Source organism: Papaver somniferum, chromosome 11, assembly GCF_003573695.1.
Source record: "Papaver somniferum cultivar HN1 chromosome 11, ASM357369v1, whole genome shotgun sequence".
NCBI classification, from domain to species: domain Eukaryota; kingdom Viridiplantae; phylum Streptophyta; class Magnoliopsida; order Ranunculales; family Papaveraceae; genus Papaver; species Papaver somniferum.
In genome coordinates this window covers 21,138,538-21,164,763 of record NC_039368.1, presented here as the reverse complement: position 1 = coordinate 21,164,763, position 26,226 = coordinate 21,138,538, and the positions used below count along the sequence as shown (strand labels likewise).

Here is a 26,226-nt window from a genome sequence, read left to right as displayed (position 1 = left end):
GCCGTTTAAAGTCGGTTTCAACCGTACCATTTTTTTTAATTTTTTTATGAGCATTGTTTCAACCGTATCCTAATATATCCTGATGTCTTACATGAGGTCTGACTCGGTTCATATGTCGGACTCAAAATTATTTGAGTCCATATCTTTTTTACCTGACCGGTAAGGCACATATTTGACTAAATTCAGAAGTTTTCTACTTCCTTCGTTTTCAGGAAAGATAAGTTTGTTTTTTTGTGTAATTTGCACATTAAACAAGCCTACCATTTTAAAACAAAGACAATATAGTTTTATTTTATTTTTGTTTTGATAAAAAGAAGCATCTATTAATATTAACAGATATTTACATAGTGATGGTTATTTATGTTACATATCCGGTCTTACTTCTTACTAAGACCTATATGTATGGTACAAAGTGACATTGACCCACTCCAAACAAGTAGCTTAGCTACTCTATCCACGAGTTTATTACATTTTCTATTGATATATAATTAAACGGAAGTACTAGATATCTCCATATTTGTCCCCCAAATCTATCCCCAATTAGGTGGCATGGGTCTCATCCGTTGATTTAACTGGTTTGATGGGACGGGGGGAAAGCAGGGGGCCCATTTTGTGTATTGTGTGAGGTGGGGGACAAATTTGGGGGACGGGAAGCATTTTCGATAATTAAAAGAAGAACTAACAAAAAGGTAAAGAGACTCTTGGTAGTGAGCAAAAAACTTTGAGCTCTCCGGTCAACCGCATTTGTTCTTTTTTATGGCATTGATAACGTTTTGATTATCATTGTAATTATTTAATGAGTGGGTTCAGATATTGCTCACCATTCTGTTGTTATTCTAGGAGCTCGTGATTCTGTCTCATGATGAGTGCTAAAAAGTGCATATTTCTATATATTTTTCTTGGCATTTAACTCATCTTTTGTGCATTAATTCTACATTTTATCCCATATTCTGTGTTTTCGTTGTTTTCAAGAATAAATACTTTTCTTAATTAATTTTGCATTTTTAGGTACTAAATAAAGTCTGGTTAACTCACGGATCAAAAGACTCCCGCTAGGAGGAAGCGAAGGATGATGTTTGCAAGAGCCGGATCAACTAGAAGTGGGCTTGAAGAGGAAGAATTGTTCTTAAAGAAGATATGGGCTTGGCATACCCAAGGCCCAAAACCCTTACCCAAATCCATTTCTATTATCCATACACATTTCCATGAGAGCCGTCAGATTGGATCCATCTCATCATCCAACGTCCGCCTCATCATTGTGCATCAAAATCCAAAGCTCCTGTCAAACACCATAGTACCTAACTCCATCTGGAGCCGTCAGCTTCGTTGTATCACTTAATCCAACGGTCGCTCAGAGCTTGTTTACATCGTGCCGTTCAATTCAATTAGTAAGTGATTATCCAACGGATCTCCTCGCTGCGCATCAACTTCAGATGATTCCGCTCAACACCCTAGCCATCGAACCCATCGACCTAAAACAAAAATCTCCTTCTTCCCAAATCAATTTTCTCCAAAACCCATCTTCCTCTTCCCCCGACCATGGCAGACACTGTCATGTCTGCTCCACCGTCTCCATCTCCACCACGACCACCAGGACACCACCACCATCACCTACCTCTTCCCTAGTCGTGTCTGTCTTGTTCTTAGCATCGATTTTTGATGCTACCAAGAAGACAAACATAACCAGGGTTTCACCACTGTGAAGAGAAGACAAAATTTGGGAGAAATTTGAGTAGAGGATTAGCAGAGGAGGAGAAGTACAAGCATGGGTCGGCGTCAATTTGCAGAGGGGACAACAATTCAGAGGGTATGGTGAGTTTTCCCCAATTTCCCAAGAACCCTAATTTTATCAAATTTGGGAAAAATGCTTGTAAACCCTAATTGAATGTTTTGGGTATAAATAGAGATGAAGGGTGAATGTTAGAATGATGCCTGGATTAGACAGAGCACCACCAAGAGGCCTGGAATAGCCAGGACCTCAACTGTTAATTCTGTTTTCAATATCAGTTCATTTTAATCTTCAGTTGTTTCATCAAATTCATCATGTTCTAGTTTATTTGCTAAGGGGGAGATGAAATCATGATGCTTCTGCTAATTTAATCCAAGCTAGATATTGTGCTTGTTGTGCTGAAATGTTTATGATAGTCTTAATCAAAGCACTTTAGTTGTGATTAGAACATCCTTTAGGTTGTTAAAACACCTAAGTGGCTTCTCTGTGGGTAGTTGCAGTGTGAGAGCCCCAACTACTACTAGGATTAGAATTATCTTAGTGCCTTTAGCTTCCTTTCTAACCCAACCCTTTGATGAGCAGCAGGCATAGAACCTCCACTGCCATCTAGTTAGTCAGTTGAGCCAAGAAGCTCATTGATAACTTTAAAAGGGACAAGAGCAGTATTGAACTGAGATTAACTTAGTCTAGGTGAAATGGTGGAATCTAATCCCTAGTCTTCACCCAAAATCCCTCTTTCCTTTACTGTTTCTTGTTTTTATTTGATTCCCTTTACTTCTTTGTTGTCACTTCACTGCCTTAGACTCATTGCCTTTGTTTCATTAGCTCACTGCCACTGCTACACTTAGAGATCTAGCTTAGCTAGGAAACCTTCAATCACACACACCTAGTCTCTGTGGTTCGACCCTGACTTGCACACATCTACTACAACAGACCCTGTGCACTTGCAGGTATAACAAGTAGGCTTCTTTCTTGCTCTTATTTTACACTCTTAAAAGCCTACCAAGTTTTTGGCGCCGCTCCCGGGGACTTGGCATTGTGTGGTTGCTTTTTTTCCTTGCTTTCTTTTGCTGCTATTCACTTGCATATCTTGCATTTAGTATAATCATTTAGTGTAAGCATTTATCTCATCATAACTTGCATTCATTACTGCATATTCATCTTTGCATTGCATACTCATTGCATCTTGCTGTCCTGATTGCATATCATATTTGCATATTAGTCATCTTTACATTCTTGCAGTCAATCTTGCGTTACAGTTCTTGTTCACTGCCTTTCTTTGATGTCCTTGACATTTTTGTTGAGTGACCAGGTACTGTGACCTTGCTGTGAGGCTGAGAACAAACCTTTGGTGTTGTTGTGCTGCTGTGAAGCCCAAATAGAGCTGCTACTGCCAAGCCTGCAACATTGCCCCTGTTCAGCTACTGCTTGTGGTGCTGCTGAACTTGTGGTGCTGTTGTTGCTGCTGAGCTGCTGCTCCTGGTCCTGCTGTTGTGCCTCAGCTGTTGCTGCTGTGCAAAGGCAAGCTGCTGCTACCTCCTGCTGGAGATGTTGTTGCTGTGATCCAAAGCCCAACTGGGCTTTTGCAACCAAACTGAGCAGCTGGGCTGTGCTTAAGCAAGTAAGCCTAAACCCATTAAGAGAACCCAACCTGTGGGCTTCCATTTTTAATTTGTGGGCTTGTAATAATTTTTCCATTTTTTGTTGGGCTTGTAATTTAATTTAACTTTTGGGTTTGTATTTGAGCTTAACTGTGGGATTGTCCCTATCAAAATTTTGGGTTTCAAAAACCCAACAAACAACCTAAACAAGTTTAACTGAACCTACCAACTCAGCTGGGCTTCGTTAGTTTCTGGGCTTGCTGAAGTCGTTAGTGGACCGTGTACCCAAACTCTAGGCCAAAAGTTGGGCTCTGTTTCACAACAATTTTTCCAAAACCCAACAGTGGGCTTGGCCTTTTATCCCATAAAACCAAAGTTTTCAAAACCCAATAAACCAAAGTGTTTTCTTTTCCCATTAAGTCCAAATTTTCTAAAACCCATTAAAAACCAAATTTCTTTTTCAAACCCGACAAAACCAAATGTTACCCATAAAAACCAAATTTTTCCCAAAAATCCAAACCCATTAAAAACCAATTTTTGGGCTTTGTAACATAGTTACTTAGCTTTTGAGCCCAATCATGTCTAGATCTTGGTCTACAGTTGAGGAATACAACAAATCCCTTAGAGAACTTGCGTATGGACATACTCCACGTTATGAACCTCCCATAGACCATGATGTCAATAGTTCTAGGAATTATTATGGACATTTTCAAAGTCCCGAGCCTCAATACATGAACCCTAATAACTATTCACACATGCATCATTCATCACAACGTGAAAATGAACATTTTGCTAGTGCCTCACTCACACAATCATCACTGATCGATCAATTAGAAGCTCGAATCGCAGCTTTAGAAATGCAATCACATGAGGAACCTGTCACATCTAATTTTCTTAGGCAACCTGAAATCTATGCATGTCCCGCATGTGGTAGTTTAGACTACCCTGTTGAGAATTGTCATATTTTGCATAATTTTAGGCAATCTAAAGAAAATCCAAGGTATGAAATGCCCATAAATTGTGAGAATGGTAGTCATTGGGACCATAATCAATCCTTTGAGGGTTGCGATCAATATTTTGTAAACCCTAATGACCATGCACACATGTACCATTCACCACAATTTGAACATGAAGAATTTTGTACTCCCATGAATTTAGACTCCACCACAGAAGCTTTCAGACTCAGTAGGCAAAACTTTGATAGATCTACATCACGAATTCAGACATATTTAGATCAGATTTTGCTTCACCAACAAAAGGAGGAAATTCATGAGGAAACGTATGTTGTCCCTAATGAAGTGTCTAGTCCCATTCATGTAAATGATGTTGAATATGAACCTAATTTAGAGGAATATGAATCGACTAATGACACCACCACTGTTAATGAGGACAAATATGCATGCTACCATGATGATGATTATGATGATATGTTAGAAGAACATGAAAATATTGTGGAACCTGTTGGTTCAATAACATATGGCTTCTCGCCCTCGACCTTCATGAATGTTGTTTTTTCTAATACTCATTGTAATTCATATGATTTTGATATTGACATGGGATTCGTACAATTATTCTGCGAAGATGAGCATGACATAGGAATAGTTGAATCTTTTGTAGACACTAATGCTAATATGCATGAAAATATATTTGATGTGTCTGATTCTCTACCTAGGTCACATTGTGATATTTCTCCTGATTTTTCGATGCATGAAAATAAATTTGTTGATGATGTTGATGACTCTGATTGTGATCTGGACAATTTGTTTGATGATTGTGAGCATGTTGTGACACGTGCAGAAGACTTAGGAGATGTTGATGTGATTAGTAATGATGTGCCTATCGTCCTACATAAGTCATAATCTGATGGCCTTCCACCCAACCTAGATTTGGTTTGTACCCATATTGTCAAACCGACTTTTCTGAGAGTCCCTAATCTAGGTTTGGAACTGTGTGCTTCCCAAGTCCTTTTGGACTATTTTGCATCTAAGTATAATATCTTTGAGGAGCCACAGTTGGAATTAACATGTTTGCCCGTCCCTAGCACAGTTCATTTCGAGCTAGACCTTGTGCATGATGAACCCCCAAAACTGCGAGATTTTGTTTCCAAAATTTTGTCCGTTGAAAAATCCAGGTTTGGGGGTAGCTCATTTTGTTTCACAGTTTCACTTGCGTTTATTTCCTGTTATATTTGTGTGAAGCTGTTGAAACCTCTACACTTTGTCTTTTGGGTTGATCCTCAACTCTTTAGATTGTTAGTGTATGGTGAATTTTTTGTATATAATCCAGTAGATAAAATTTCTTAAAACCCTTTTGTTCCTTTTGTATATATTTTGCTAATCCAATATGATTTCGGCTGACATATGTTGGATTCTTGCCTTGAATAACGGAGTTCTAATATTGCTTTCGCCGAAATCGGGTATTCTCTTTCCTTTTTCTCTGCTCAACATGATCCTCTTCATATGTTGTATTATAATTTTGTTTATCTTTTGAAACATTGAGGACAATATTTAGTTTAGGTTTGGGGTGAAAAGTAGATACTTTGATAATATGCCATAATTGAAAACAAGAACTCCTTCTTTTTGAAAAAATTGAAAAATTGAAAATTAAAAATTAAAAAATTGAAAAATCATAAAAATCGAGCTCATTTACCTTGAAATGTTGACTCTTGTGCAAATATGTAATTTTTAGGAGTCTTAGTCTAGATATTTAGGCACCCCTGATTCTAGCACAATTCACATAGTGATAAGAAACTTGCACGCGCACGATCTACCAATACATGTATAGCCTCATCCTTGAGGTGTTCTATCGGAAGTTTTAGTTGCCAATCACTTTAGAATACTGAACGAAACTTGACTAGCTTGTTCTTTGGTTGGTTGGGATAGAAGGTGGAGGTTACATTAAGAAAAACAACCATCGAATTTAACTGGGTGCATCAAAAAGGGGTACCTCTTGCAAAGTGTCATGTAATTTTTTGTTTCTTTTTGTTATGTATCAAAAGTGTTTCCTTATCAAAAAACCAAAAAAAAAAAAAAAAAAAAAAAAAAAAAAAAACGATGTATATATTCAGAAAAAATATCAAAAAAAAAAATCAAGTATTTTTCAATTCCATCCTCTCTTGTTCCAAAAATAAAAGAGAGTAGTCTATGTAAATAAGAGTCATCTTTTGTTATATTGTAATAAGCAAGGAAAGGTGCAATTCATTGATGTACAACGCGAGTAATTGTGAAAGACCTCCTACTCATTCACAATTCTCGTAAAGTCCGGACAGCTAGCTAGATTTCGACCTCGGTTCTTAGCCTGAGAAACTATCTCTTGGTGATTAGTAGTCATAACATCATATCTTTCTTTACACATGTGTAGATACACTTTACACTCTTATCACATGTCTTTATTTGTTATCAGTGCTAGGATTGTGCCTTTGATAGCTAGATTGACATCTCAATTTTGCTGTGAGCTTAAACTGACTTGCACATGTCACATTTGATGGAATCTGAGCTTATATTTTGACCTAGAACTTTGTAGGTACGTTCTAAGCAAACCTTCACGAGACTTCACTCGTCCACTAGGTACACTTAGTGGTTTAAAAGGCTTAGTGCATACGCTAAATGCATTCGAGAGACCAGCGACAGTGGTATAGGTAGGATTTCCTTAGTTTTGTTTTACTTGAGGACAAGTAAAATTCAGGTTTGGGGGTATTTGATGAGTGCTAAAAAGTGCATATTTCTATATATTTTTCTTGGCATTTAACTCATCTTTTGTGCATTAATTCTACATTTTATCCCATATTCTGTGTTTTCGTTGTTTTCAAGAATAAATACTTTTCTTAATTAATTTTGCATTTTTAGGTACTAAATAAAGCCTGGTTAACTCACGGATCAAAAGACTCCCGCTAGGAGGAAGCGAAGAATGATGTTTGCAAGAGCCGGATCAACTAGAAGTGGGCTTGAAGAGGAAGAATTGTTCTTAAAGAAGATATGGGCTTGGCATACCCAAGGCCCAAAACCCTTACCCAAATCCATTTCTATTATCCATACCCATTTCCATGAGAGCCGTCAGATTGGATCCATCTCATCATCCAACGGCCGCCTCATCATTGTGCATCAAAATCCAAAGCTCCTGTCAAACACCATAGTACCTAACTCCATCTGGAGCCGTCAGCTTCATTATATCACTTAATCCAACGGTCTCTCAGAGCTTGTTTACATCGTGCCGTTCGATTCAATTAGTAAGTGATTATCCAACGGATCTCCTCGCTGCGTATCAACTTCAGATGATTCCGCTCAACACCCTAGCCATCGAACCCATCGACCTAAAACAAAAATCTCCTTCTTCCCAAATCAATTTTCCCCAAAACCCATCTTCCTATTCCCCCGACCATGGCAGACACTGTCATGTCTGCTCCACCGTCTCCATCTCCACCACGACCACCAGGACACCACCACCATCACCTACCTCTTCCCTAGTCGTGTCTGTCTTGTTCTTAGCATCGATTTTTGATGCTACCAAGAAGACAAACATAACCAGGGTTTCACCACAGTGAAGAGAAGACAAAATTTGGGAGAAATTCGAGTAGAGGATTAGCAGAGGAGGAGAAGTACAAGCATGGGTTGGCGTCAATTTGCAGAGGGGACAACAATTCAGAGGGTATGGTGAGTTTTCCCCAATTTCCCAAGAACCCTAATTTTATCAAATTTGGGGAAAATGCTTGTAAACCCTAATTGAATGTTTTGGGTATAAATAGAGATGAAGGGTGAATGTTAGAATGATGCCTGGATTAGCCAGAGCACCACCAAGAGGCCTGGAATAGCCAGGACCTCAACTGTTAATTTTGTTTTCAATATCAGTTCATTTTAATCTTCAGTTGTTTCATCAAATTCATCATGTTCTAGTTTATTTGCTAAGGGGGAGATGAAATCATGATGCTTCTGCTAATTTAATCCAAGCTAGATATTGTGCTTGTTGTGCTGAAATGTTTAGGATAGTCTTAATCAAAGCACTTTAGTTGTGATTAGAACATCCTTTAGGTTGTTAAAACACCTAAGTGGCTTCTCTGTGGGTAGTTTCAGTGTGAGAGCCCCAACTACTACTAGGATTAGAATTATCTTAGTGCCTTTAGCTTCCTTTCTAACCCAACCCTTTGATGAGCAGCAGGCATAGAACCTCCACTGCCATCTAGTTAGTCAGTTGAGCCAAGAAGCTCATTGATAACTTTAAAAGGGACAAGAGCAGTATTGAACTGAGATTAACTTAGTCTAGGTGAAATGGTGGAATATAATCCCTAGTCTTCACCCAAAATCCCTATTTCCTTTACTGTTTCTTGTTTTTATTTGATTCCCTTTACTTCTTTGTTGTCACTTCACTGCCTTAGGCTCATTGCCTTTGTTTCATTAGCTCACTGCCACTGCTACACTTAGAGATCTAGCTTAGCTAGGAAACCTTCAATCACACACACCTAGTCTCTGTGGTTCGACCCTGACTTGCACACATCTACTACAACAGACCCTGTGCACTTGCAGGTATAACAAGTAGGCTTCTTTCTTGCTCTTATTTTACACTCTTAAAAGCCTACCACCTCATCTAATCCTGAGCACCATCAATTCCCTCCTGCAATATCACATATATGATCAAGGTTATTTAGTTGAAGCATATCATCGACAAATCTCTTTTTGCTTTTACGAAAAGCTGCATCAAAGAAAATGTAAACAATATATTCATTAGTGATAGGAATACAAGCAATGCCTAGATGAGGAACACCTGGATGCCAGTTGTTATAAAACTGCTTGGTCGAACTCACAAGTTTGTTATTTCAAGCTTGTTGTCAATGTTTAATGTACAAAACTATATCTTGATTTAGTCTACTAAATTCATGTCTCGGACTAGGATTAGAGTATGGTAGTCGAGTATCGGACATCACTGAATAACCCTCGAAGATCGAAAACTGAAGATCAAATGAAGACACTTGGAGAACTTCATCGACAAAGGTGAAAAAGAGGGGGAACAAGAACCTCACCCAATATTTCGATTAGCAATCTGTATGGACGAACTCTAATATACTTTTAAGAGAATCAACTAGACAGTCAGACTCAATCTTAAAAAGTATATCAAGGAGTTAATATCTCAATCTCTCGATTTGATCTTTACTCAAGAAAATGGAAATCTGCGAGTCTTTATCAAATACTAGAGAGATAAACTTGGATGGTACCAAAGACCAATATCCAAGTGTCAATCAATTTAAATCAATAACCAAAGGTTGGATATTCTAATTGATTGATCTTAACGCAAAACCTGTGATATTTCAATTATATAACAAAATATAATGCGGAATAGAAATAACACAGATAACAGAAGTTTTGTTAACGAGGAAACCGCAAATGCAGAAAAACCCCGGGACCTAGTCCAGATTGAACACCACACTGCATTAAGCCACTACATACACTATCCTACTACAAACTAACTTCAGTATGGACTGTAGTTGAACCCTAATCAATCTCACACTAATTCAAGGTACAGTTGCGCTCCTTACGTCTCTGATCCCAGCAGGATACTACGCACTTGATTCCCTTAGCTAATCTCATCCACAACTAAGAGTTGCTACGACCCAAAGTCGAAGACTTTAATAAACAAATCTGTATCACACAGAAAAATCTATGATGATAGATAAATCTATCTCCCACAGATAAACCTATGAGTTTTATTCCATCTTTCGATAAATCAAGGTGAACAGGAACTAATTGATAACCCGGACTTATATTCGCGAAGAACAACCTAGTATTATCAATCACCTCAAAATAATCTAAATCGTATGGTAGCGAAACTGGATATTGTGGAATCACAAACGATGAGACGAAGATGTTTGTGATTTCTTTTTATCTTGCCCTATCGGAGATATAATCTCAATTCAATTATTCAGTTGAACTCGTATGATAGAAAATGTCAAGATCAGATCGCTCAACTACAAGAGAAGTAGTTTCGTCGGGCTTCACAATCCCAATGAAGTATTTCAGTTGTTAACCTACAGGGTCTCGAGAAGAAACCTAAGGTTACAGGAGAACCGACTCTAGCAAACCAACTAGTATCACACAGAAGGTGTGGGGATCAGTTTTTCCAGTTGCTAGATGTCTCCTTTATATAGTTTTCAAATCAGGGTTTGCAATCTAAGTTACCTTGGTAACAAAGCATTCAATATTCACCGTTAGAATGAAAAACCTGATTCAAACAAGCTAATATCTTTTAACCATTAGATCGAAACTTAGCTTGTCATACATAAATGAAATGTATTTCATTTAGATTTGAGTAACCGTACCAGCTTGGCTACACGTACGGGTATGCGTACCTTATCTACCGGATTTGAGTTGGCTTTGGTTTCCAAATTCAGCATAAATTTTCGGGTATGAGAACTTCAGTGGGTACGCATACGGGTATGCGTACTTAAGGTGACTGGTTTATTAGTTTGTAAACTTACAAACTCAGCAGAAATTTTCGGTTGGAAAACTTCCGCTGATACGCGTACTCAACCTGTCTCCTTCACCAATATCTTATGCACACATATGCACACACTTGGTTTATGGCACATGGATTTATACAATAATGTGCGAACAAACTATATATGCTTATGTCCATATATGGTAATCTCAACTCTACATTTCAATCATTGAAACATTCTTCTATAATGTTATAATAATCGTTATTCATGATTATCGTCATCTAAGATATTTTCAAGATTGAAACGTCATCATGACTTTCGTCACGGGTAAAGATGAAAATGGTTAAAGCGAAAGCTTACCAACACATATTTTGACAAAAAGATAGGCGAGTAAACTCGGATCGAAATAGCAAATGTGTATATATGAAAACTATCATACTTATACGACTTTTGTCTCAAGAGTAGGAGATAGAATAAACTTTTGAGTGATAGATAAGTTCAAGTCTCCACATACCTTTTAGTCGGATGAAGTTCCACTTGTTCCTCGAGTAGTTCTTCGTCTTCGTAAGATGATCGCCATGGAGTCTGAAGCTCAATTACACTTAACTATCCTAGACCGAGGCTTATTCATAAGTAAACTAGAAATCAAAACATATAGTTTTGATCATTAATATTGACAAACATGCTTGAGATAGCAACGCATGCGAGTTCGGCCGAGCAATGCTCTAACAAAAGGGGTATGTGAAGACCGAATCATCCTATTTAATGGATTTGCAATTATGTCTTTATGAGACTATGTCGTATGCTTTTAGTAGCTTTCATATTGTAAAAAAAAAGTTTCGAGTCAAGCTTGTCTTGTTGAATATCTCGAAATATACTTTAAGCAATATTGTTCATAGATACTTAGAATTCTTAGTTAATTAGACCAATTTATTGTTTAAGAACTTATTTTGTTTCAAGTTGATCATTTGGAAATCGAACAAGTAATGATATTTCATATCTATAACGATTGACAATATTTCAAATCATTGAAAGAGAGTTATCAGAACTAATGAGATTTTGGACACAAGATAGGTACGCGTACACTAGTCAACTGAAGTTTTGGAATAGAGGAATGTACGCATACCCTTAGGTTCTGAATTCGTATAAAATGGGGAGGTACACGTACCCAGTACGTGTAACCCAAGGGATTGAGTTCTTGAATAGATTAGGGTTCGTAGAACCAACGCGCGTACCCTAACTCACTGAATTCGCGAACTGGTTCATAGATACGTGTACCCTACACATACCTACCCAGTACGAATCAAGAAGATACTCATAAACTATTTTCATAAATATGTTTTGCACTGTTACAACTCTCTTAAACACTTCTAAGACATCTATGATCACTAAATCACTGTGTGGTTTTGAGTCCTGAGTGCTAAATTAACACGATTATATTTATATATTCATATTTCCATGAACTATCATTGTAGATGATTTCAGAACCCTGGACCATAGTGTGTATTCTTCTATGTAATTTCAAGACGAACATTCACATGCTTTCATGAAATCCTTACAATAGTTTTATCTAAACTGAGAAAGTGTTTGTTTGAATCTCAAGTTATCTTAGCTTGAATTCAAATCTACCTATAATCTTAAAAGTCTATAAATAGAGAGACTCAAACAACTGGAAAATCTAATCCCTAACACTTTTGTGTCCTAGTTGTATACTGGAGTCGTCCTTTATTGACATAGGTTTCCTCTGAGAAGCATAATTAGGTTTATTAAAGTATGTACTTAGGGATTCGTGAAGCCATGTCCGACTATTTTTTACCTGATAGCTCCTGCATTCGGATCTTTTTCTTATTGGTCCATGGGGTTTTCATAATTTCAGATTAAGAACGAAATAAAAAGAAATCACGAAATTCTCTTCGTCTTAGACGTGCGATTCCTCAAGATAAATATTTAAACTCTTCTTTGATTTGTTCGATTATTCTTGAGAGATGGTTAGTAATCCAGGCTTCCCAACTAAGTGAGTGTAAGTGTTCTTGATTCGTGAAGTTTGTTGGACTTTTTCTATTGCAAATAAATTTCCAAACCTAGATTGAAAAATCAAAAGTGAAATCAATAGGCTTATCTGTTAGAGGAAGATTGATATCAAATGTCTTCACTTAGGTTGAAGCAACTCTTAGGCTATAAAGGACATCAACTAAGTGAATCAATTGCGAAGAACCTTGAGAGGTTCAAAAGACGTAGGGAGCATGACTACAGACGAATTGCTTGGTTAATTCGGTCTCGACTACATTCCAGTTTGAGTTGATAGTATCTGGTGTCTATAGCGGATAAATTTAATTTGGTCTTTAAAGCTGGAATAGGTCCCAAGGTTTTTCTGCAGGTACAGTTTTCCTCGTCAACAAAATTTCTGGTGACTTGTGTTTTTCATATTCCGCATTTTGTTGCTTTATCTTTATAATAGGAATAACACAAGTAGTACGTAATCAATCTAGATAGTTTAAGTCCTTATTAACTGAGATCAAAAACAAAAGTCGTTTTTGTTGAATTCATATCTTGAAAGATAGATTGCAAGTTTCATGCTTGTTAGAATTCGAATCTTCTTGATTTGGATACGACTAGATTGATCTTGGATATTGATTTCTGAGATCGTCCAAGAACTCTTTTACTCAGGTTCACAGACTTCTAAGTCTAGATATATTGATTATGCAAGAAAAAGGGAAAAACTGTATATACATATTTTTTTTAAAGATCTTTGTTAGATATACTTGCAATTGTATTGGGTTTTGTCCATACAGGTTTCCAAAAGAAAAAGTTGATGGTGTACTTAGTACCCTCTCATTTTTTGCTTCTATAAAATAAAAATAGTTGGAGACTAGGGGATATCCCTATGGGATACCTATAGGAGTAAAAGTTTCACTAGGAGATCCATTGACAAGAACAGAATAAGTAACAACAGGGATACACATATAAATTAAATCACAAAACTCGTCGGAATAACCAAGAAACTTAAAGACGATCATCACCATTTTCTTAAGCCAGTTATGCACTCCTGACATGAGGGTCTGGGAACTTTCAAAGATTCGTAGATTTACTTCAAAATATGCTTAGTTAGGACTCAAAAGACTTAGGTCTCCCCCTTGTAGTAATCTATGGAAGCGCATTTGGAAATTCATAGTTCTTACAGAATCCAAGTTTTTACCTGAAAAGCTGCTAGAAATGAGATATCTTCTAGGACTGTTTTGAATACTAGAATACCTATGCATATTGTTGACTGCTCTAGATGTAATGATCCTTATAAGTCTGTTATGCATGCTTTAGTTCTTTGTCCCTTTGCTAGTCGAGTTTGGTTTATTTATTCTCTATGTGTTAACACCCAGGCCTTTAGTAACAAGTTCTTTCTGGATTGGATGATGTTTTGGCTTGTTGACCCTGTTTCTAAGCTTCCTGACGAAGCTCAATGCTTATTTGTCTCTATTTTGTGGTCTCTTTGGAAAAGTAGAAATAACCTGATTTTTCAAAATATTAAGGAAAACCACTATATTGTCCTGCATGGAGCTAGAGCTATGCTCCTAACTAGGAAGCATAAACTGCACATCTCTCCCACTATTACCATTTGTATTGTGACAAATGGATGCCCCCTCCCATTGGTTGGATATAGTTTAATACTGGTGGTGCCTTTGATGATTTATCTGGAAACAATAGTGCGTGCTATGTGATGAGATATTTTTCAAACAAAGCCTCCTTTTGTGCGTCTATAGTTTTTGAAATAAACTCTGTTGAAGAAGCTGAAGCCAGAGCTATTTGGGCAGTCTTGAAGAAATATATGGAGAAAAAATCTTACTCATATCATCATTGAAAGTGATGCTAAGAATCTCATCGACCAATTTTCTGCTAGCGTGTTTGATGGAGATTCTAGAACGAATGTTATTTACAAGGATATTATGTATTATTTTTCCTTCTTAGTTGTCTGTCTATTTACTTTTCAACCTCGTGTGTATAATTTTGTTGCTCATGAGCTTGCTCAATGGTCCAAAACTCACAAGTCTTCTATGCATTGGTCTGTTCCTCCAATCTGACTTTCACCATTTGTTGAGGGGGATCATTAACCTTTTTGAAGGCCGTTGTTTATTTTAAAAAAAAAAGAAGCTTAAAGACGTGAATAATAAAATACCATTACGTATGATCAAATGCTTTTGAAATATATAATTCAATAGTCATATGACCTACTTTAGGTTCACAATTTTTTATATTTTGTAAGATTTTACGTGATACTACAACATTAACAATGATTTGTCTATTAGGAACCAAGGCATATTGATTTTGTGAAATTAGACTATCTAAAAAAGGCAAGACGTTTAGTTGTTATTCTTTCGGAAAACTTCCAGTAAAGCATTACTTAGATTTATAGGACGAATATCATCAGGAGAAATAGGTACTTGCACCTTAGGTATTAAGGAATCAAAGAATGATTTACTCCAGGGTCCGTTTGTAAAGTATGTTGTACCCATTTAACTAAGTCAAGCCTAAAAAGGTATCAATGACGTTGATAAAAATCCGGGTACCTGATCTTCTATAACTCTAGATGTAATGAGTCAGATTCAGATATAACAAGCCAGATTCAACGAATCAGTTGAGCCAGAAATAAAACAAACAACCTGTTACTTCTCAAAACAATTTAGTGTTGCACTCGTTTTTTTGTCGGTCACGGTAATATTAAATTTTAATTAAAAAAATTATTTGTACATTTTATTCGGCACTAGCCAGGACAGAGACCGAGTTTTCGCCAAATACGCTTAACATTTTATATTTCAAATTTTAGCAGGGCAGATAGCAATAACCTGTTTGAATATCAGTTAAAAAAGTCGTTTTTCGACTTCCAAATAGGGCTGTCAATGGATACCCATTACCCCGGAATCGCAACCGGACCCGATAAATTCGGGTCCGGTTCGGGGTCCCAAAGTTTGACCCATTAACAACTTAGGACCCGACGGGTAGTTACCCAATTTAACCCGAATGTTATTCATCTTTTTAGTAAAATTATAAGTTTTTTGCTAGTTTTTTGCTTTGTTTTTTTTCTTTTCATTTTTTTCTTACATTTAATCTTTATTTAGTAAATTAACAAAGGTAATAATTTTTTATAACAATAATTTAGATTCAAGTTAAAAAGAGGAAGAAATTAAGTTTTTAAGTTTTTCTTTATAGTTTTTTTAATACTCAACGGGTAACCGGGACATACGGGTGTCCGAAATTTTAAACGGGTTCGATTCTAGGTCCACAAATTTAGGAACCAAATTCAATTTTTTATAAGTGGGGTCCGGGCCTAGCGATACCTGGAAGGACCCGAACCCATTGACAACCATACTTCTATAAGTAAAAACATGAGAACATTTTTTAGGCATGCAATTTCAAAATAACTGCTAGAAAAAAAATTTTAATGTTTTATGAAACAAAATGTCTTCCCTTCTGACTTTGGGAAGTTACTTCTGAAGCACAAGTGCTTCCTCTTCTAAAATTTGTTTGGAAACCATAAACAAAAGTGTTTTTACTTCTTCAGAAGTAGAAGACACAACCAAAATACTTTAGCTTCGGCTTCTAGAAGTCATTCAAACTAACTCCTACTTCCACAAGTTAAAAAACAACTTTTGGAATGAGATCCAAACGGACTGCTAGTGTCCACCAGGGTTGCGCAGACGCGGACACGACACGAAGCGGACACTACAATATTCTCAAAAACTAGGACGCGACACTTATATACATATTTTATATATATAATCATGTATTTATAGATCAAAGTCAAGTGTTTCGATCATGAAAATTAGAAAATGATGCCACATTATGTTTTTTTTTGTGTATGAATTTCAAATGAAAAGAAGAGATTGTTTGTTTATACACGCCGAAGGTCAAGCAATCAATCACCATTAAACACATGGCACAATCAAAATGCATTCTTAGAACAACACATGCCTAACCAAGGGTATACATAATGTCATTTTCCATTACAAAACCTAATAAAAACCTAACTATCCCATTTGATCTCTCTATCTTTTTATTCTCGCCTCCTCTTCTTCACTTTCCTTCACCGTCAAATTGTTTTACTTCACCTTCTACTAACACTAAATCCACATCTACCTAGTTATCTCTTCTTTTCTGTATTCTTTAATGTTTCTCCTCTGTTATCTATGTTGTGATAGCAAGACAAAAAATTATTCTAAGACTCTACCTTTGTACCTAGATGTATGTAGAATAAATGCTGGTGATCATTGTTTACTGACGAAAGATTAATGTTTATGGATATATAATGTAATTAATTAATGTCTCGGTTACAGTTCCTTAAGCTTATTATTCTGTATTCTAATCGGATGAATCGGTTTAATGATTGATCTAAATGTTTATCTTTCTTCATTTGGTTAATAATAGGAAAATAAACGAAAAAGTTTAAATGAAAACGGAAAAAAAATGCGTCAAACCCGAATCATCAGTGCATCCAACCCATACACGCACAAGATGCACGTCATGTCCATGTTTGATGTGCATCGGACGCGAACATGGCTCAAATAATGGAGCGTTCGTGCAACCCTGGGCTGTTCACTATTCTTTTGGTTCTCTATCCAAACACGCTACAAGTTCATTTATACAAACCTAGGGCAGACTTTTCCCCCGACCATATAAATCCACACCTCTGGACACCACATTCCCGACGGCGGTGGACCGTGGGCTGGACTCAAATCCATCAGATTAAACACTACTCCTATTTGACTGGGATCTAATATATCTACGGACCAAAACTTAACGTATGGTAATGTATAATACATCGAGATACAGAAAAACGTCTCTCCCGTATAAATCTTGGTAATCCATCAGAGTAGTCTCGAAACATCGAATATCCGCTGCTTCGTAAATCAAACCAGAGAGAAAAAGAGAAAGGAGAAGGAGAGAGAGATGGGGAAAATACCAGTGAGGATGAAGGCAGTGATTTACAGCTTATCACCATTTCAGCAGCAGGTGATGTCTGGTCTATGGAAGGATCTACCACACAAACTCACAAAGAAAGTCTCCGAAAACTGGATCAGCGCTAGTCTTCTTATTGGCCCTCTTCTTGGAACACACTTGTACGTATCTCTCTCTATCTCTCTTATCTTATCTTCTGATTTTTTAATTTGTGAATTTTGGGTTTCATTTCGTCCTGTTTAGATCCGATTTTGTTGCGTTTTTGAAATTGACCTGTATCTAGGTTAAAGAGTACTATTAGATCTATATTTTTCATTGAAATCGTTTTTATAATCTGGTACTTGGTGAATCCCTAAATCGTTATCAGTTGAGAATTTGTTTGTATATTAGGGTTTTCTTCTTATGTGATAATAATATTAAGGAAATCATTGTAAGTTGAGTGTCCTAATATGTTGGATGCAATTTCTTCGATAAATGATATTCATAATCGAGATGGATATAAGGATTTCTGAGGGCTTCATTCGATGAAACTCAGCTAGTCACTTTTGTCTCAGTGAACAGAAGCATTTATATCCCCCAAATTTTGTTCGGTGCACTTAATTCACATATTAAATTTTGTGTGGCAGTAGAGATAAGATTTCTCATAGGTCGATAGTTTCCTTCTTGGCTTCATAGTTTATTGGTTTGTCTGAGTGTTACTTGGCACCATCATTCATCATTAGAGGTGTCAAAGTAGAGGTATTAAGGGATTTATTTAGAAATTGTAACTTGCCATTTGCTTTTATTGCATTCTAGAAATTGTCATTTCATCAGATGTCTTTTTTTTATGCCATTGATCAGTTTCCTTCCTGAACTAGTTGCTGATTTCCTGAGAGGGAATGCATTTCTCTTGCTTTTCTTGATGTTCAGCACGTTCTTATATTTTTTATAGTTTCCTATATAATTTTCCCAAAACAAACTGAAGATAAATTTGTCTAAGTGTGGGTGTATGGCGAGGTACAATAAAATGATCCCTATTATAGGATTCAAGGTTTTAGACTGAGCTAGAAGATAAGTGAGAACTCGGATCAAGTATTCTGCTCAATAGCACAGTAAAAGAAAGGGATGTCAAAGTATAATCACCACAAGAGAAGATGCTGTTGACATCTATGCTGTACAAGGCGACGCCTTGCCCAGGCAGCCAAGGCGATGCCTTCATATTGGAATCTTTGTTTTGATCTTGGTCTCACTTATTTAATTGAGGTTAAAGCCCCACTAATTCGTTTTTGAGTAATAGTAATATCACCTAGATTTGGTTTTCTAGTTGGAAAACAATATATGACCAGTGCTGCGGCCTTGCCTTGCCTTGCCACTGCTCTATATGTTGTACTTGATGCCCCCAGGCAGCCAAGGCGAAGCCTTCATATATTAATCTTTATTTTGATCTTGGTCTCACTTATTTAACTGAGGTTGAAGCCCCACTAATTTGCTTTTTGAGTAATATATCACCTAGATTCGGTTTTCTAGTTGGAAAACAATGTATGGCCAATGCTGCGGCCTTGCCTTGCCACTGTACTCGACACCATGCCATTCAAACGACATAGTTTAATATCCTACCTTGCAAAAGTAAGCGCATATTGGAATGCCCTTGATAAATATCTTCTGTTACTCTTTCAAGCGGCCTGTATCATTTACTTCTGATTTTGCTTTTGTTCTTCGTCAATCATGAATTGGAATGCACTTCATATGCCATGGGGTGCGTGTTAGGTTACAATGTTTTGGTGCAAGTATGCCTGTGCTCTTTATTTTTGTGTATGTTTTTGGTGATGGATCATGGGACTCCTAATGATCTGTTCAGATACCTGCGCAAGTACAAACACGTGATGTGTCAATTATGAATTGGAGCATCTTTTTTTGTTTGAGTTTTCTTGACTGAGCTTTTTTCTTGCTTAAATGCAGGTATGTCCAGAACTACCTAGAGCGGGAAAAGCAACATCACAGGTTCTAAAATGAAGACTGGGTATCTGCTTCAATCTGTTTTCGGAGTAGCTTAGACCTCAGTTTTTTCTCCTTAAGCAGTTGTTAAATTGTGTTTTGTCTTCAATTCTGATGGAAAAATTCCAAACTTTTTAGTGTTCTTTACCATATACCTGAGAGGCACTTCAGATGGTTTATGCTACAGTTTGACCTTGTAATAAAGTTGTGGGTCTGTTTGCACATTCATCTGCAATTTTCTGAAGATTCCAATACTATAAACACCAGTTTGAAAGTAAATTTTTTTCCCCCAAGTACGGTAACTATTGCTGCAGCAAATGCTGTTGTCCTACTGGCTTAGAAAAGATAAGTGTTGGCAAACCTGTTACTTAAGTCGTGAGGAGCGAAGTAACTGTTTTTTTCTCAGTAAAATGAAAATGCACGTACAGGTTATAAGAGAACTGTAGACTGGCGATCGTCCATAATACGTCCCGTCTTTGTTATATATTTTTCAGATTAAGTATGTTTTGTTTTGAAGTTGTTTATTTTTGGCTTGAATCACAATTAGTGTTTTATGATTCTCAAATTCGTCCATATTAATTTGTCTGGTTCAATAATTAACCTAACCCATCTGAGTATGATGTTTGAACAGCTTTAACATACTGTTGGTTTTGGACTTATTCTACATCATGAAGCAGGCCAATTTGATGTTGCACAACAAGCACCAAGCTTGTGCACTGCATGCGAGACCCTTCATTAGCATACAATGGAAAGAACTTTGTTGCCATTGTGGCCTCAATGAGCACTTTCCATTTAGTAAGCAAGTAATCAAAGTAACAACCTTCAGACTCATCAGTCGACATTGTAGTTTTTGATGGTACCTATGCCAAATCAAAACATGTTTCCACTGTTCTTAGAGCTCCATTCTCGCAAAGTACATATTGAATTGAAGTAGATCGGTAATATTTAAGCTTGTCTTTATATCGTTAAAAAAAAGGTGTAAAGTAGCAATTAGAAAACCAATTGAAGTACATTTCTCCATCCATAAGCGTAAATATGATCAAGAGGAAGGAAAAGAGAAGTTGATTCAGGTTCCAGTATTCACATTTGATAATCGTCAATAAATCCACCTCAGTTTGGTGGCTTAAAATAAGCATAAGCAGAGAAAAAGGTCTGGCAAACAGTGAGTACTAATAAAAATATGGCTGCAAAGAGTGAAGCTAATGTCCAAGAACTACTAAAGTAGTCACGTTTTAGCGCCTTGAACCAAACGTGACATTTTTTAGCACACTCATTGTGATAAAGATTTATTTCCCTCATAGGCTCCCTTAAATGACATGAGTTGGCGTCATAGATAATCTCCCTGCTAAGCCTATTGATCAAAATAGCTACATCTTTATCGCTGCCCAACTCATGATTTATGACCCCATTATTATGTAGAACCTCGATATCTTTTGCTGTGTTCACTAGCCTATCCAAGAACATGAAGTGGTTTGAGAAATAAGGCTGTGCATCTCGATCACATTGTTCATAGGCCATAAAATTAAGAAAGAGAGGTACTGTGTTGTCATCCATTCGTAGAGGTGGAATGTTCAGAGTACCACTGGGCCGATCGAATTGTATGTTTAGTAAGTCTGTCGGCTGTTGTGACTTTGAGAACTCGAGTCCTGCCTCTTGGAGTTCTGTAGCACAATTCAAGAGATCACTACTCTTATCGGTCACCAAATCTTCTACCCGATCAGCAGCAGGAGGAATGGCCGCTAGGAAACCGGTTCTAAATACGTCTAGCATGTGATCGTACTTATCATTTGGATTTACCTTTAATTTTTCCTTGCCTCTTGGGAGAAGTGGGTTGAAAAACTCAAGAACGAGATCAACCAGATGTACGCTCTCTTGTCCAGGTAGTTTAGTCAAGTCAAAGAGGACTTCGAGAACCTGAAACGGAAGTTGGTTTTCTAGCATCAATAAATCTCGTTGAAGTGTACATAACATCCACCTGGTTGTGAAGACTGGATCATCGACATCCTGCACATAATTTACATAATAAGCTCAATATATAGCTGACATTCAGTATGCTCTTGGGTACTGTATTTGGCTATGCAATTTTCATTTTCTCTATTTTTATTATTTGAAAAAAGTACCTTGTTGCTGATTGAGTTGCGATGAAGGCGAAGAAGTTCGACAATAAAGCAACCATCCATCACCATCATCTGAACAAAACTCTTGCTCTTATTGTTATGCACAGTTTCTGAGTAGCACTCCCTTGTAGTTTTTTCTAAATCCATCATGCGACTTACCAGGCTGCCTAGGCCAACATGTTGTTTCCTATCAGACGACGACTGTGATTCAGCAAAACCATCCGAATCATCGGTGTATCCCAATAGACGAAGAAGATACCGTTTCTTATGTCCCTCCATAGCCTTGTAACAATGATCACCATAGTGAAAAGGACCTACGGATACGAGCTTAGGAATGAAAGCATTTTTCGAAATTTCAAACATGTTCCTCGGTACCCTATAGATTGTCCACGCTTTACCCGAACCATAGCCCGCACCTTCACCGTAACTGTTGATTTCAATCACCCATCCGTCGTCTGGAATAGTTGTCTGCCTTTGTGTTTTTGGCGAGTGGTCTGAATCATAATTTGAAGAATTGTTTCTTTTCATTTTTTTTAAGACTTGCAGTATCGTAAGACTTGAAACTGCTACTACTAGTACTTACCGGAGACGCTATATGATCAGGAGTATATCCGGAACCCTGTAAGTGACCCATATGCAAAAGAGGAACAACTTTACCATATGTATATAGGGGGGATAACAACCAATAAAGATCTTAATTACCTGTGTACTTGACAAATATTCAGCTATACTTTCAGCCAAACCTTCCGAAGCTCTACCATATGCCACCTTGTTTCTGTGAGTCCTTTGTTTGCCAACTTTTTTTTTGCAAGGCACCACCTTTAGGTGCCATTGGAGGATCCTCAAACAGCAACAAGCTTGTTTTACAGAGAAATGAAGAGATTTTCTTATCATTTTAAGAAGTTTTCCTATCCTATTTGATTTGGTATTTAATTTTTGTTTAGGTTAATCGTGTTAAAATAATAATGAGTAGGTGGCTAGCTAGCATACTCATGGGGCCATGCCTATAACAATGTCTTACCGAACATATGTTGGAAATGCAGATTATGAAATGAAGGCTGGAACCAGTGACACTTTTTAAATAAGAACAGAGAAATAATTGAAGTTAACTTTGCCGATGCATCTCTTGTATGCTACAAAGTTGGTGGACGGCCCGCACAAATATAAAATATAAACAGCCCTCTATTGGGTGCAGCATACAGACAGGTAGTGGTTCAACAAAAATCATGAATGCATTCTTCAAAAATCAAAATTAACCAAGTAGTATAATAAAAATATTAACCTATGCTATTTGGTGAGTAGCATCATAAGACAATAATTCTAAACACACTGGGCGAAATCTCGTCGTTTCTCCTCTTCCACCAAAATGTTTTCTGAAGGCGCAAAAATTGATAGGAAAGATGTCATTTTGGCTTATTTATATATACAGGACTGAAGTCAGATAATGTCTTTCAGTGCTTAAGAGTCCTGAACAGAAACATCCATCTTCAGATTTAACAGTTTCTAGTCCACCTTGAAATCAATATGGGAACTCAAAAAACTGGAAATATGATAAAATCGGTCGACTAAATACAATCCATCAGTTAAGTACCAACAATGTACCTGTTGTCAAAGATCTACCAACTCCAGAGAGTAATCCTTGAGCACAGACAGAAAAACATCAACTACCAGGCAATAAAGGACTGGTGAGGCATTGTGCTGCTTTGGCTGCATCAGATGGAATTCGTGAATTCACAATTATTATGCCATCATGTCAAACAAGTACAAAACATCAATGAATTTACAAAACCCAACATCAAATTTAGATTATTTGAAAGTGAGAATGCAGTGACAAACTCAACAACCAGAATTCTTCCAATTCAGTTCCTAAGACTAATAAGCGTTTGTAAATAGGCTACCACATACATCATAATCATGCATATAAATAAAACCATTCCCCAAAAAAATTTGAAATTTGAAATCAAAACCCGAAAGGGGCCTAGTCCGATGGGTACATGAAAGTGATGAAGTTCCTTTGACTACTGAACCGTGCCTGTCTCTTGGAGTGTCGGATCGGGCAGCAAGTTCCGGATCCTAGCGAAGTCGTTCTTCTGGAATCAAAAGAGCAAGAGCGATTACTTAGGATCAGCTTGCAAATTTGTGGCACTGTAGTGAAATCTTTACCGACTGCACCTTGCGCTTCTCAATGCCATTTCTTCCCGTGCATCAGTCTTCAGGACCGTTACTGAAGTTAGATCATAGGACAAAACAAACTATAAGAAACCATAATAAGTTAACTCGTCTCTTCCGGTGATCAGGGTACCTGCTTTAAGCTTCTTTTTTGACATAAACTGGCAACTATCAGCAAAGCCTTTAAATTTAAAAGAATTTTCTGCAGGATGAAGGTTTTCAAAGACTGGAAGTTCTCCACTTGAGCGTGCAGCTGATAATCCATGTGCGTACAGTACATATTATCATCATCTTGAATACCATGGGTTGCTGGGGTGCCCTTTACCACCTTGAGATGTTTTGTTTGCAAATTGTAGAACACAAGACAGTCCCCGTCAAACCAATACAATAGCACCTGATCGGAGAAAGTCAATAGGCGTGTAGGAAGGGTGATGGCAGTAGAAGTAGTAATAGCGTCAGTGTAACAACGGAAGGTATCCGGCAGCAAACCTTCCCGATCCTTAATTTGAATATCGAACGTCTCCCCCTTGATCCATTCTTCCTTGTCTTTTAGCATATACATATGAACTTTACAACAACAAGAAGAAGAACAAAATATCGATAAGCAACGATGATTGGTATTGCTTATCATTATCTTCTCCAACCGTGCAATACAAGGATATCCCTTAAACTCCAGAAGATGATGATCAACTACTAAATATTCATTCTCATTTGTCCCGGTCGGAGTACATTCAAAGGGAAGTCGATTGAACCGAAGCTTCTCACTATGGAGGTCGACCGAGAGCAACATTTCCATCTTATCATTATCGTTGTACATATGTTCTTCTCGATTAGCAGTTATCCTCCAAATAAGATCACCCCCACAGACAGTAGCTGATGTGCAAAAATTTCTTGAAATTCTTATTACTGCTTGGCTAGGAAGAGCATGAGCACCAGGCGGTGGTGAGATTTCAGCAACTGTTGTAGTTATGTGTCTCATGAATTGGTTCCTAATGTACAAACCATGCAAGTAACCTCAGGAGCTTTTTTTTTCTTAACAATAACTACAACCTTATATTTTTGTGACAACGAATCGAAACCGAAACCATGACACAAGAGGATAAATTCCGAATCATTGGGATAGTACAGACCAATTCGTTCACCCCTGGTCGGATTAACTACTACTACTGCACTTACAGCTTCTTCATTCCCTAGTTTAAAACATGCTAAACCATTACAATATCCTACTAATTCAGTTGTGCCTGTCCCACCTTGCTCTGCATAAGTTCTAAACCTGAAAATATCGTTATCCTTCTTTTCTGTTTCCAGACCGAGAATGTAGGCCAACATCTCATTGTCACTAGCATCTACCGGTTTAAGGAGACTAAAAAAGAGACTCACAATTTATTTTGATTATGAATGTAATGAGAGGCAGCAAATCTAGTATCATTATAAATTGAATTGTACGATAACTTACTCACGCAGCTGCATAGTGCTAGAGTCCGACCTGATGATCTCGTCAGAATATTTTCAACTATAAGTTCTTCAGGAAGACACGGAAGAGACTGATTATAATCACCAAAAAAAAAATTCCAGAGATTTTTTTTTTTGTTGTTTCCGTCAATTTTTTTGACCAAAAATCTTTCCTTTTTCGCTTCTTCATCAAAGGTTTTTTTCTTCCTCACAATAACTCTTTTATTCTCGACCCTTTTTCGCTTTTCTACAGCTATTGCTCCATCCTTGTAGTTTTCATCAATTTTTTTAACTAGAAATCTCTCCTTTTTTTGCTCATCTTCATCAAAGTTTTTTTTTCCCCTTACAATAACTCTTTTATTCTTTACTTGTTTTCCTCTATCCTTTTTGTTCAGCTCTTCTTTTATTTTGATAAATTTGTTCTGCACTCCGCCATCATGGGTGATTGCACTGCTCTTCTTTCTCAAACACGTCATAACTTAATGATAAATTAAGAACCCTAGAGGCCTATTGTATCAAGAGATGATAAATAACCGGATCCCTGACCAACAAGGAGGCGCAAAAGGAAAGGAAGAAAGTAAACCCCGACTTTAAGAAAAAAAACAAATTGGGAAAGAAAACACTAGGTTTCACGTCGGTTCAAGATTAGAGACCCTCTAAATTTGACTGGTCAACAAACTTTTATGATCCTGGCTGGGGTTTCAAATTTTAAAAACTACATGGCCTATTCCAATGTACATGCCAAAAAAAATTGTTTGGCATGGCAAACTATAATTGCGGCATTATGAAAAAACCCCTAAACGGTAGATTTTTTAG

The 26,226-nt window shown here is 37.1% G+C and overlaps 1 protein-coding gene across 4 annotated transcripts; it reads right to left on the bottom strand.

Annotated features, from left to right (window-relative positions):
• Positions 1-20,656: 20,656 nt before the first annotated feature.
• On the bottom strand, positions 20,657-26,226 carry LOC113323096 (UPF0481 protein At3g47200-like). Of its 4 annotated transcripts, XM_026571349.1 has the most exons (4): positions 22,492-26,226; positions 22,373-22,408; positions 21,793-22,283; positions 20,657-21,676 (listed from the first exon to the last, which is right to left on the bottom strand). In XM_026571349.1, the coding sequence occupies exons 3-4, from the start codon at positions 22,150-22,152 to the stop codon at positions 20,783-20,785; spliced, it is 1,254 nt and encodes a 417-aa protein (XP_026427134.1). In that variant the 5' UTR covers positions 22,153-22,283; positions 22,373-22,408; positions 22,492-26,226; the 3' UTR covers positions 20,657-20,782. The 4 variants fall into 4 exon arrangements, with proteins under 4 accessions (XP_026427134.1, XP_026427135.1, XP_026427132.1 ...); XM_026571350.1 differs by having other exon boundaries at positions 22,373-26,226; XM_026571347.1 differs by having other exon boundaries at positions 21,793-22,408.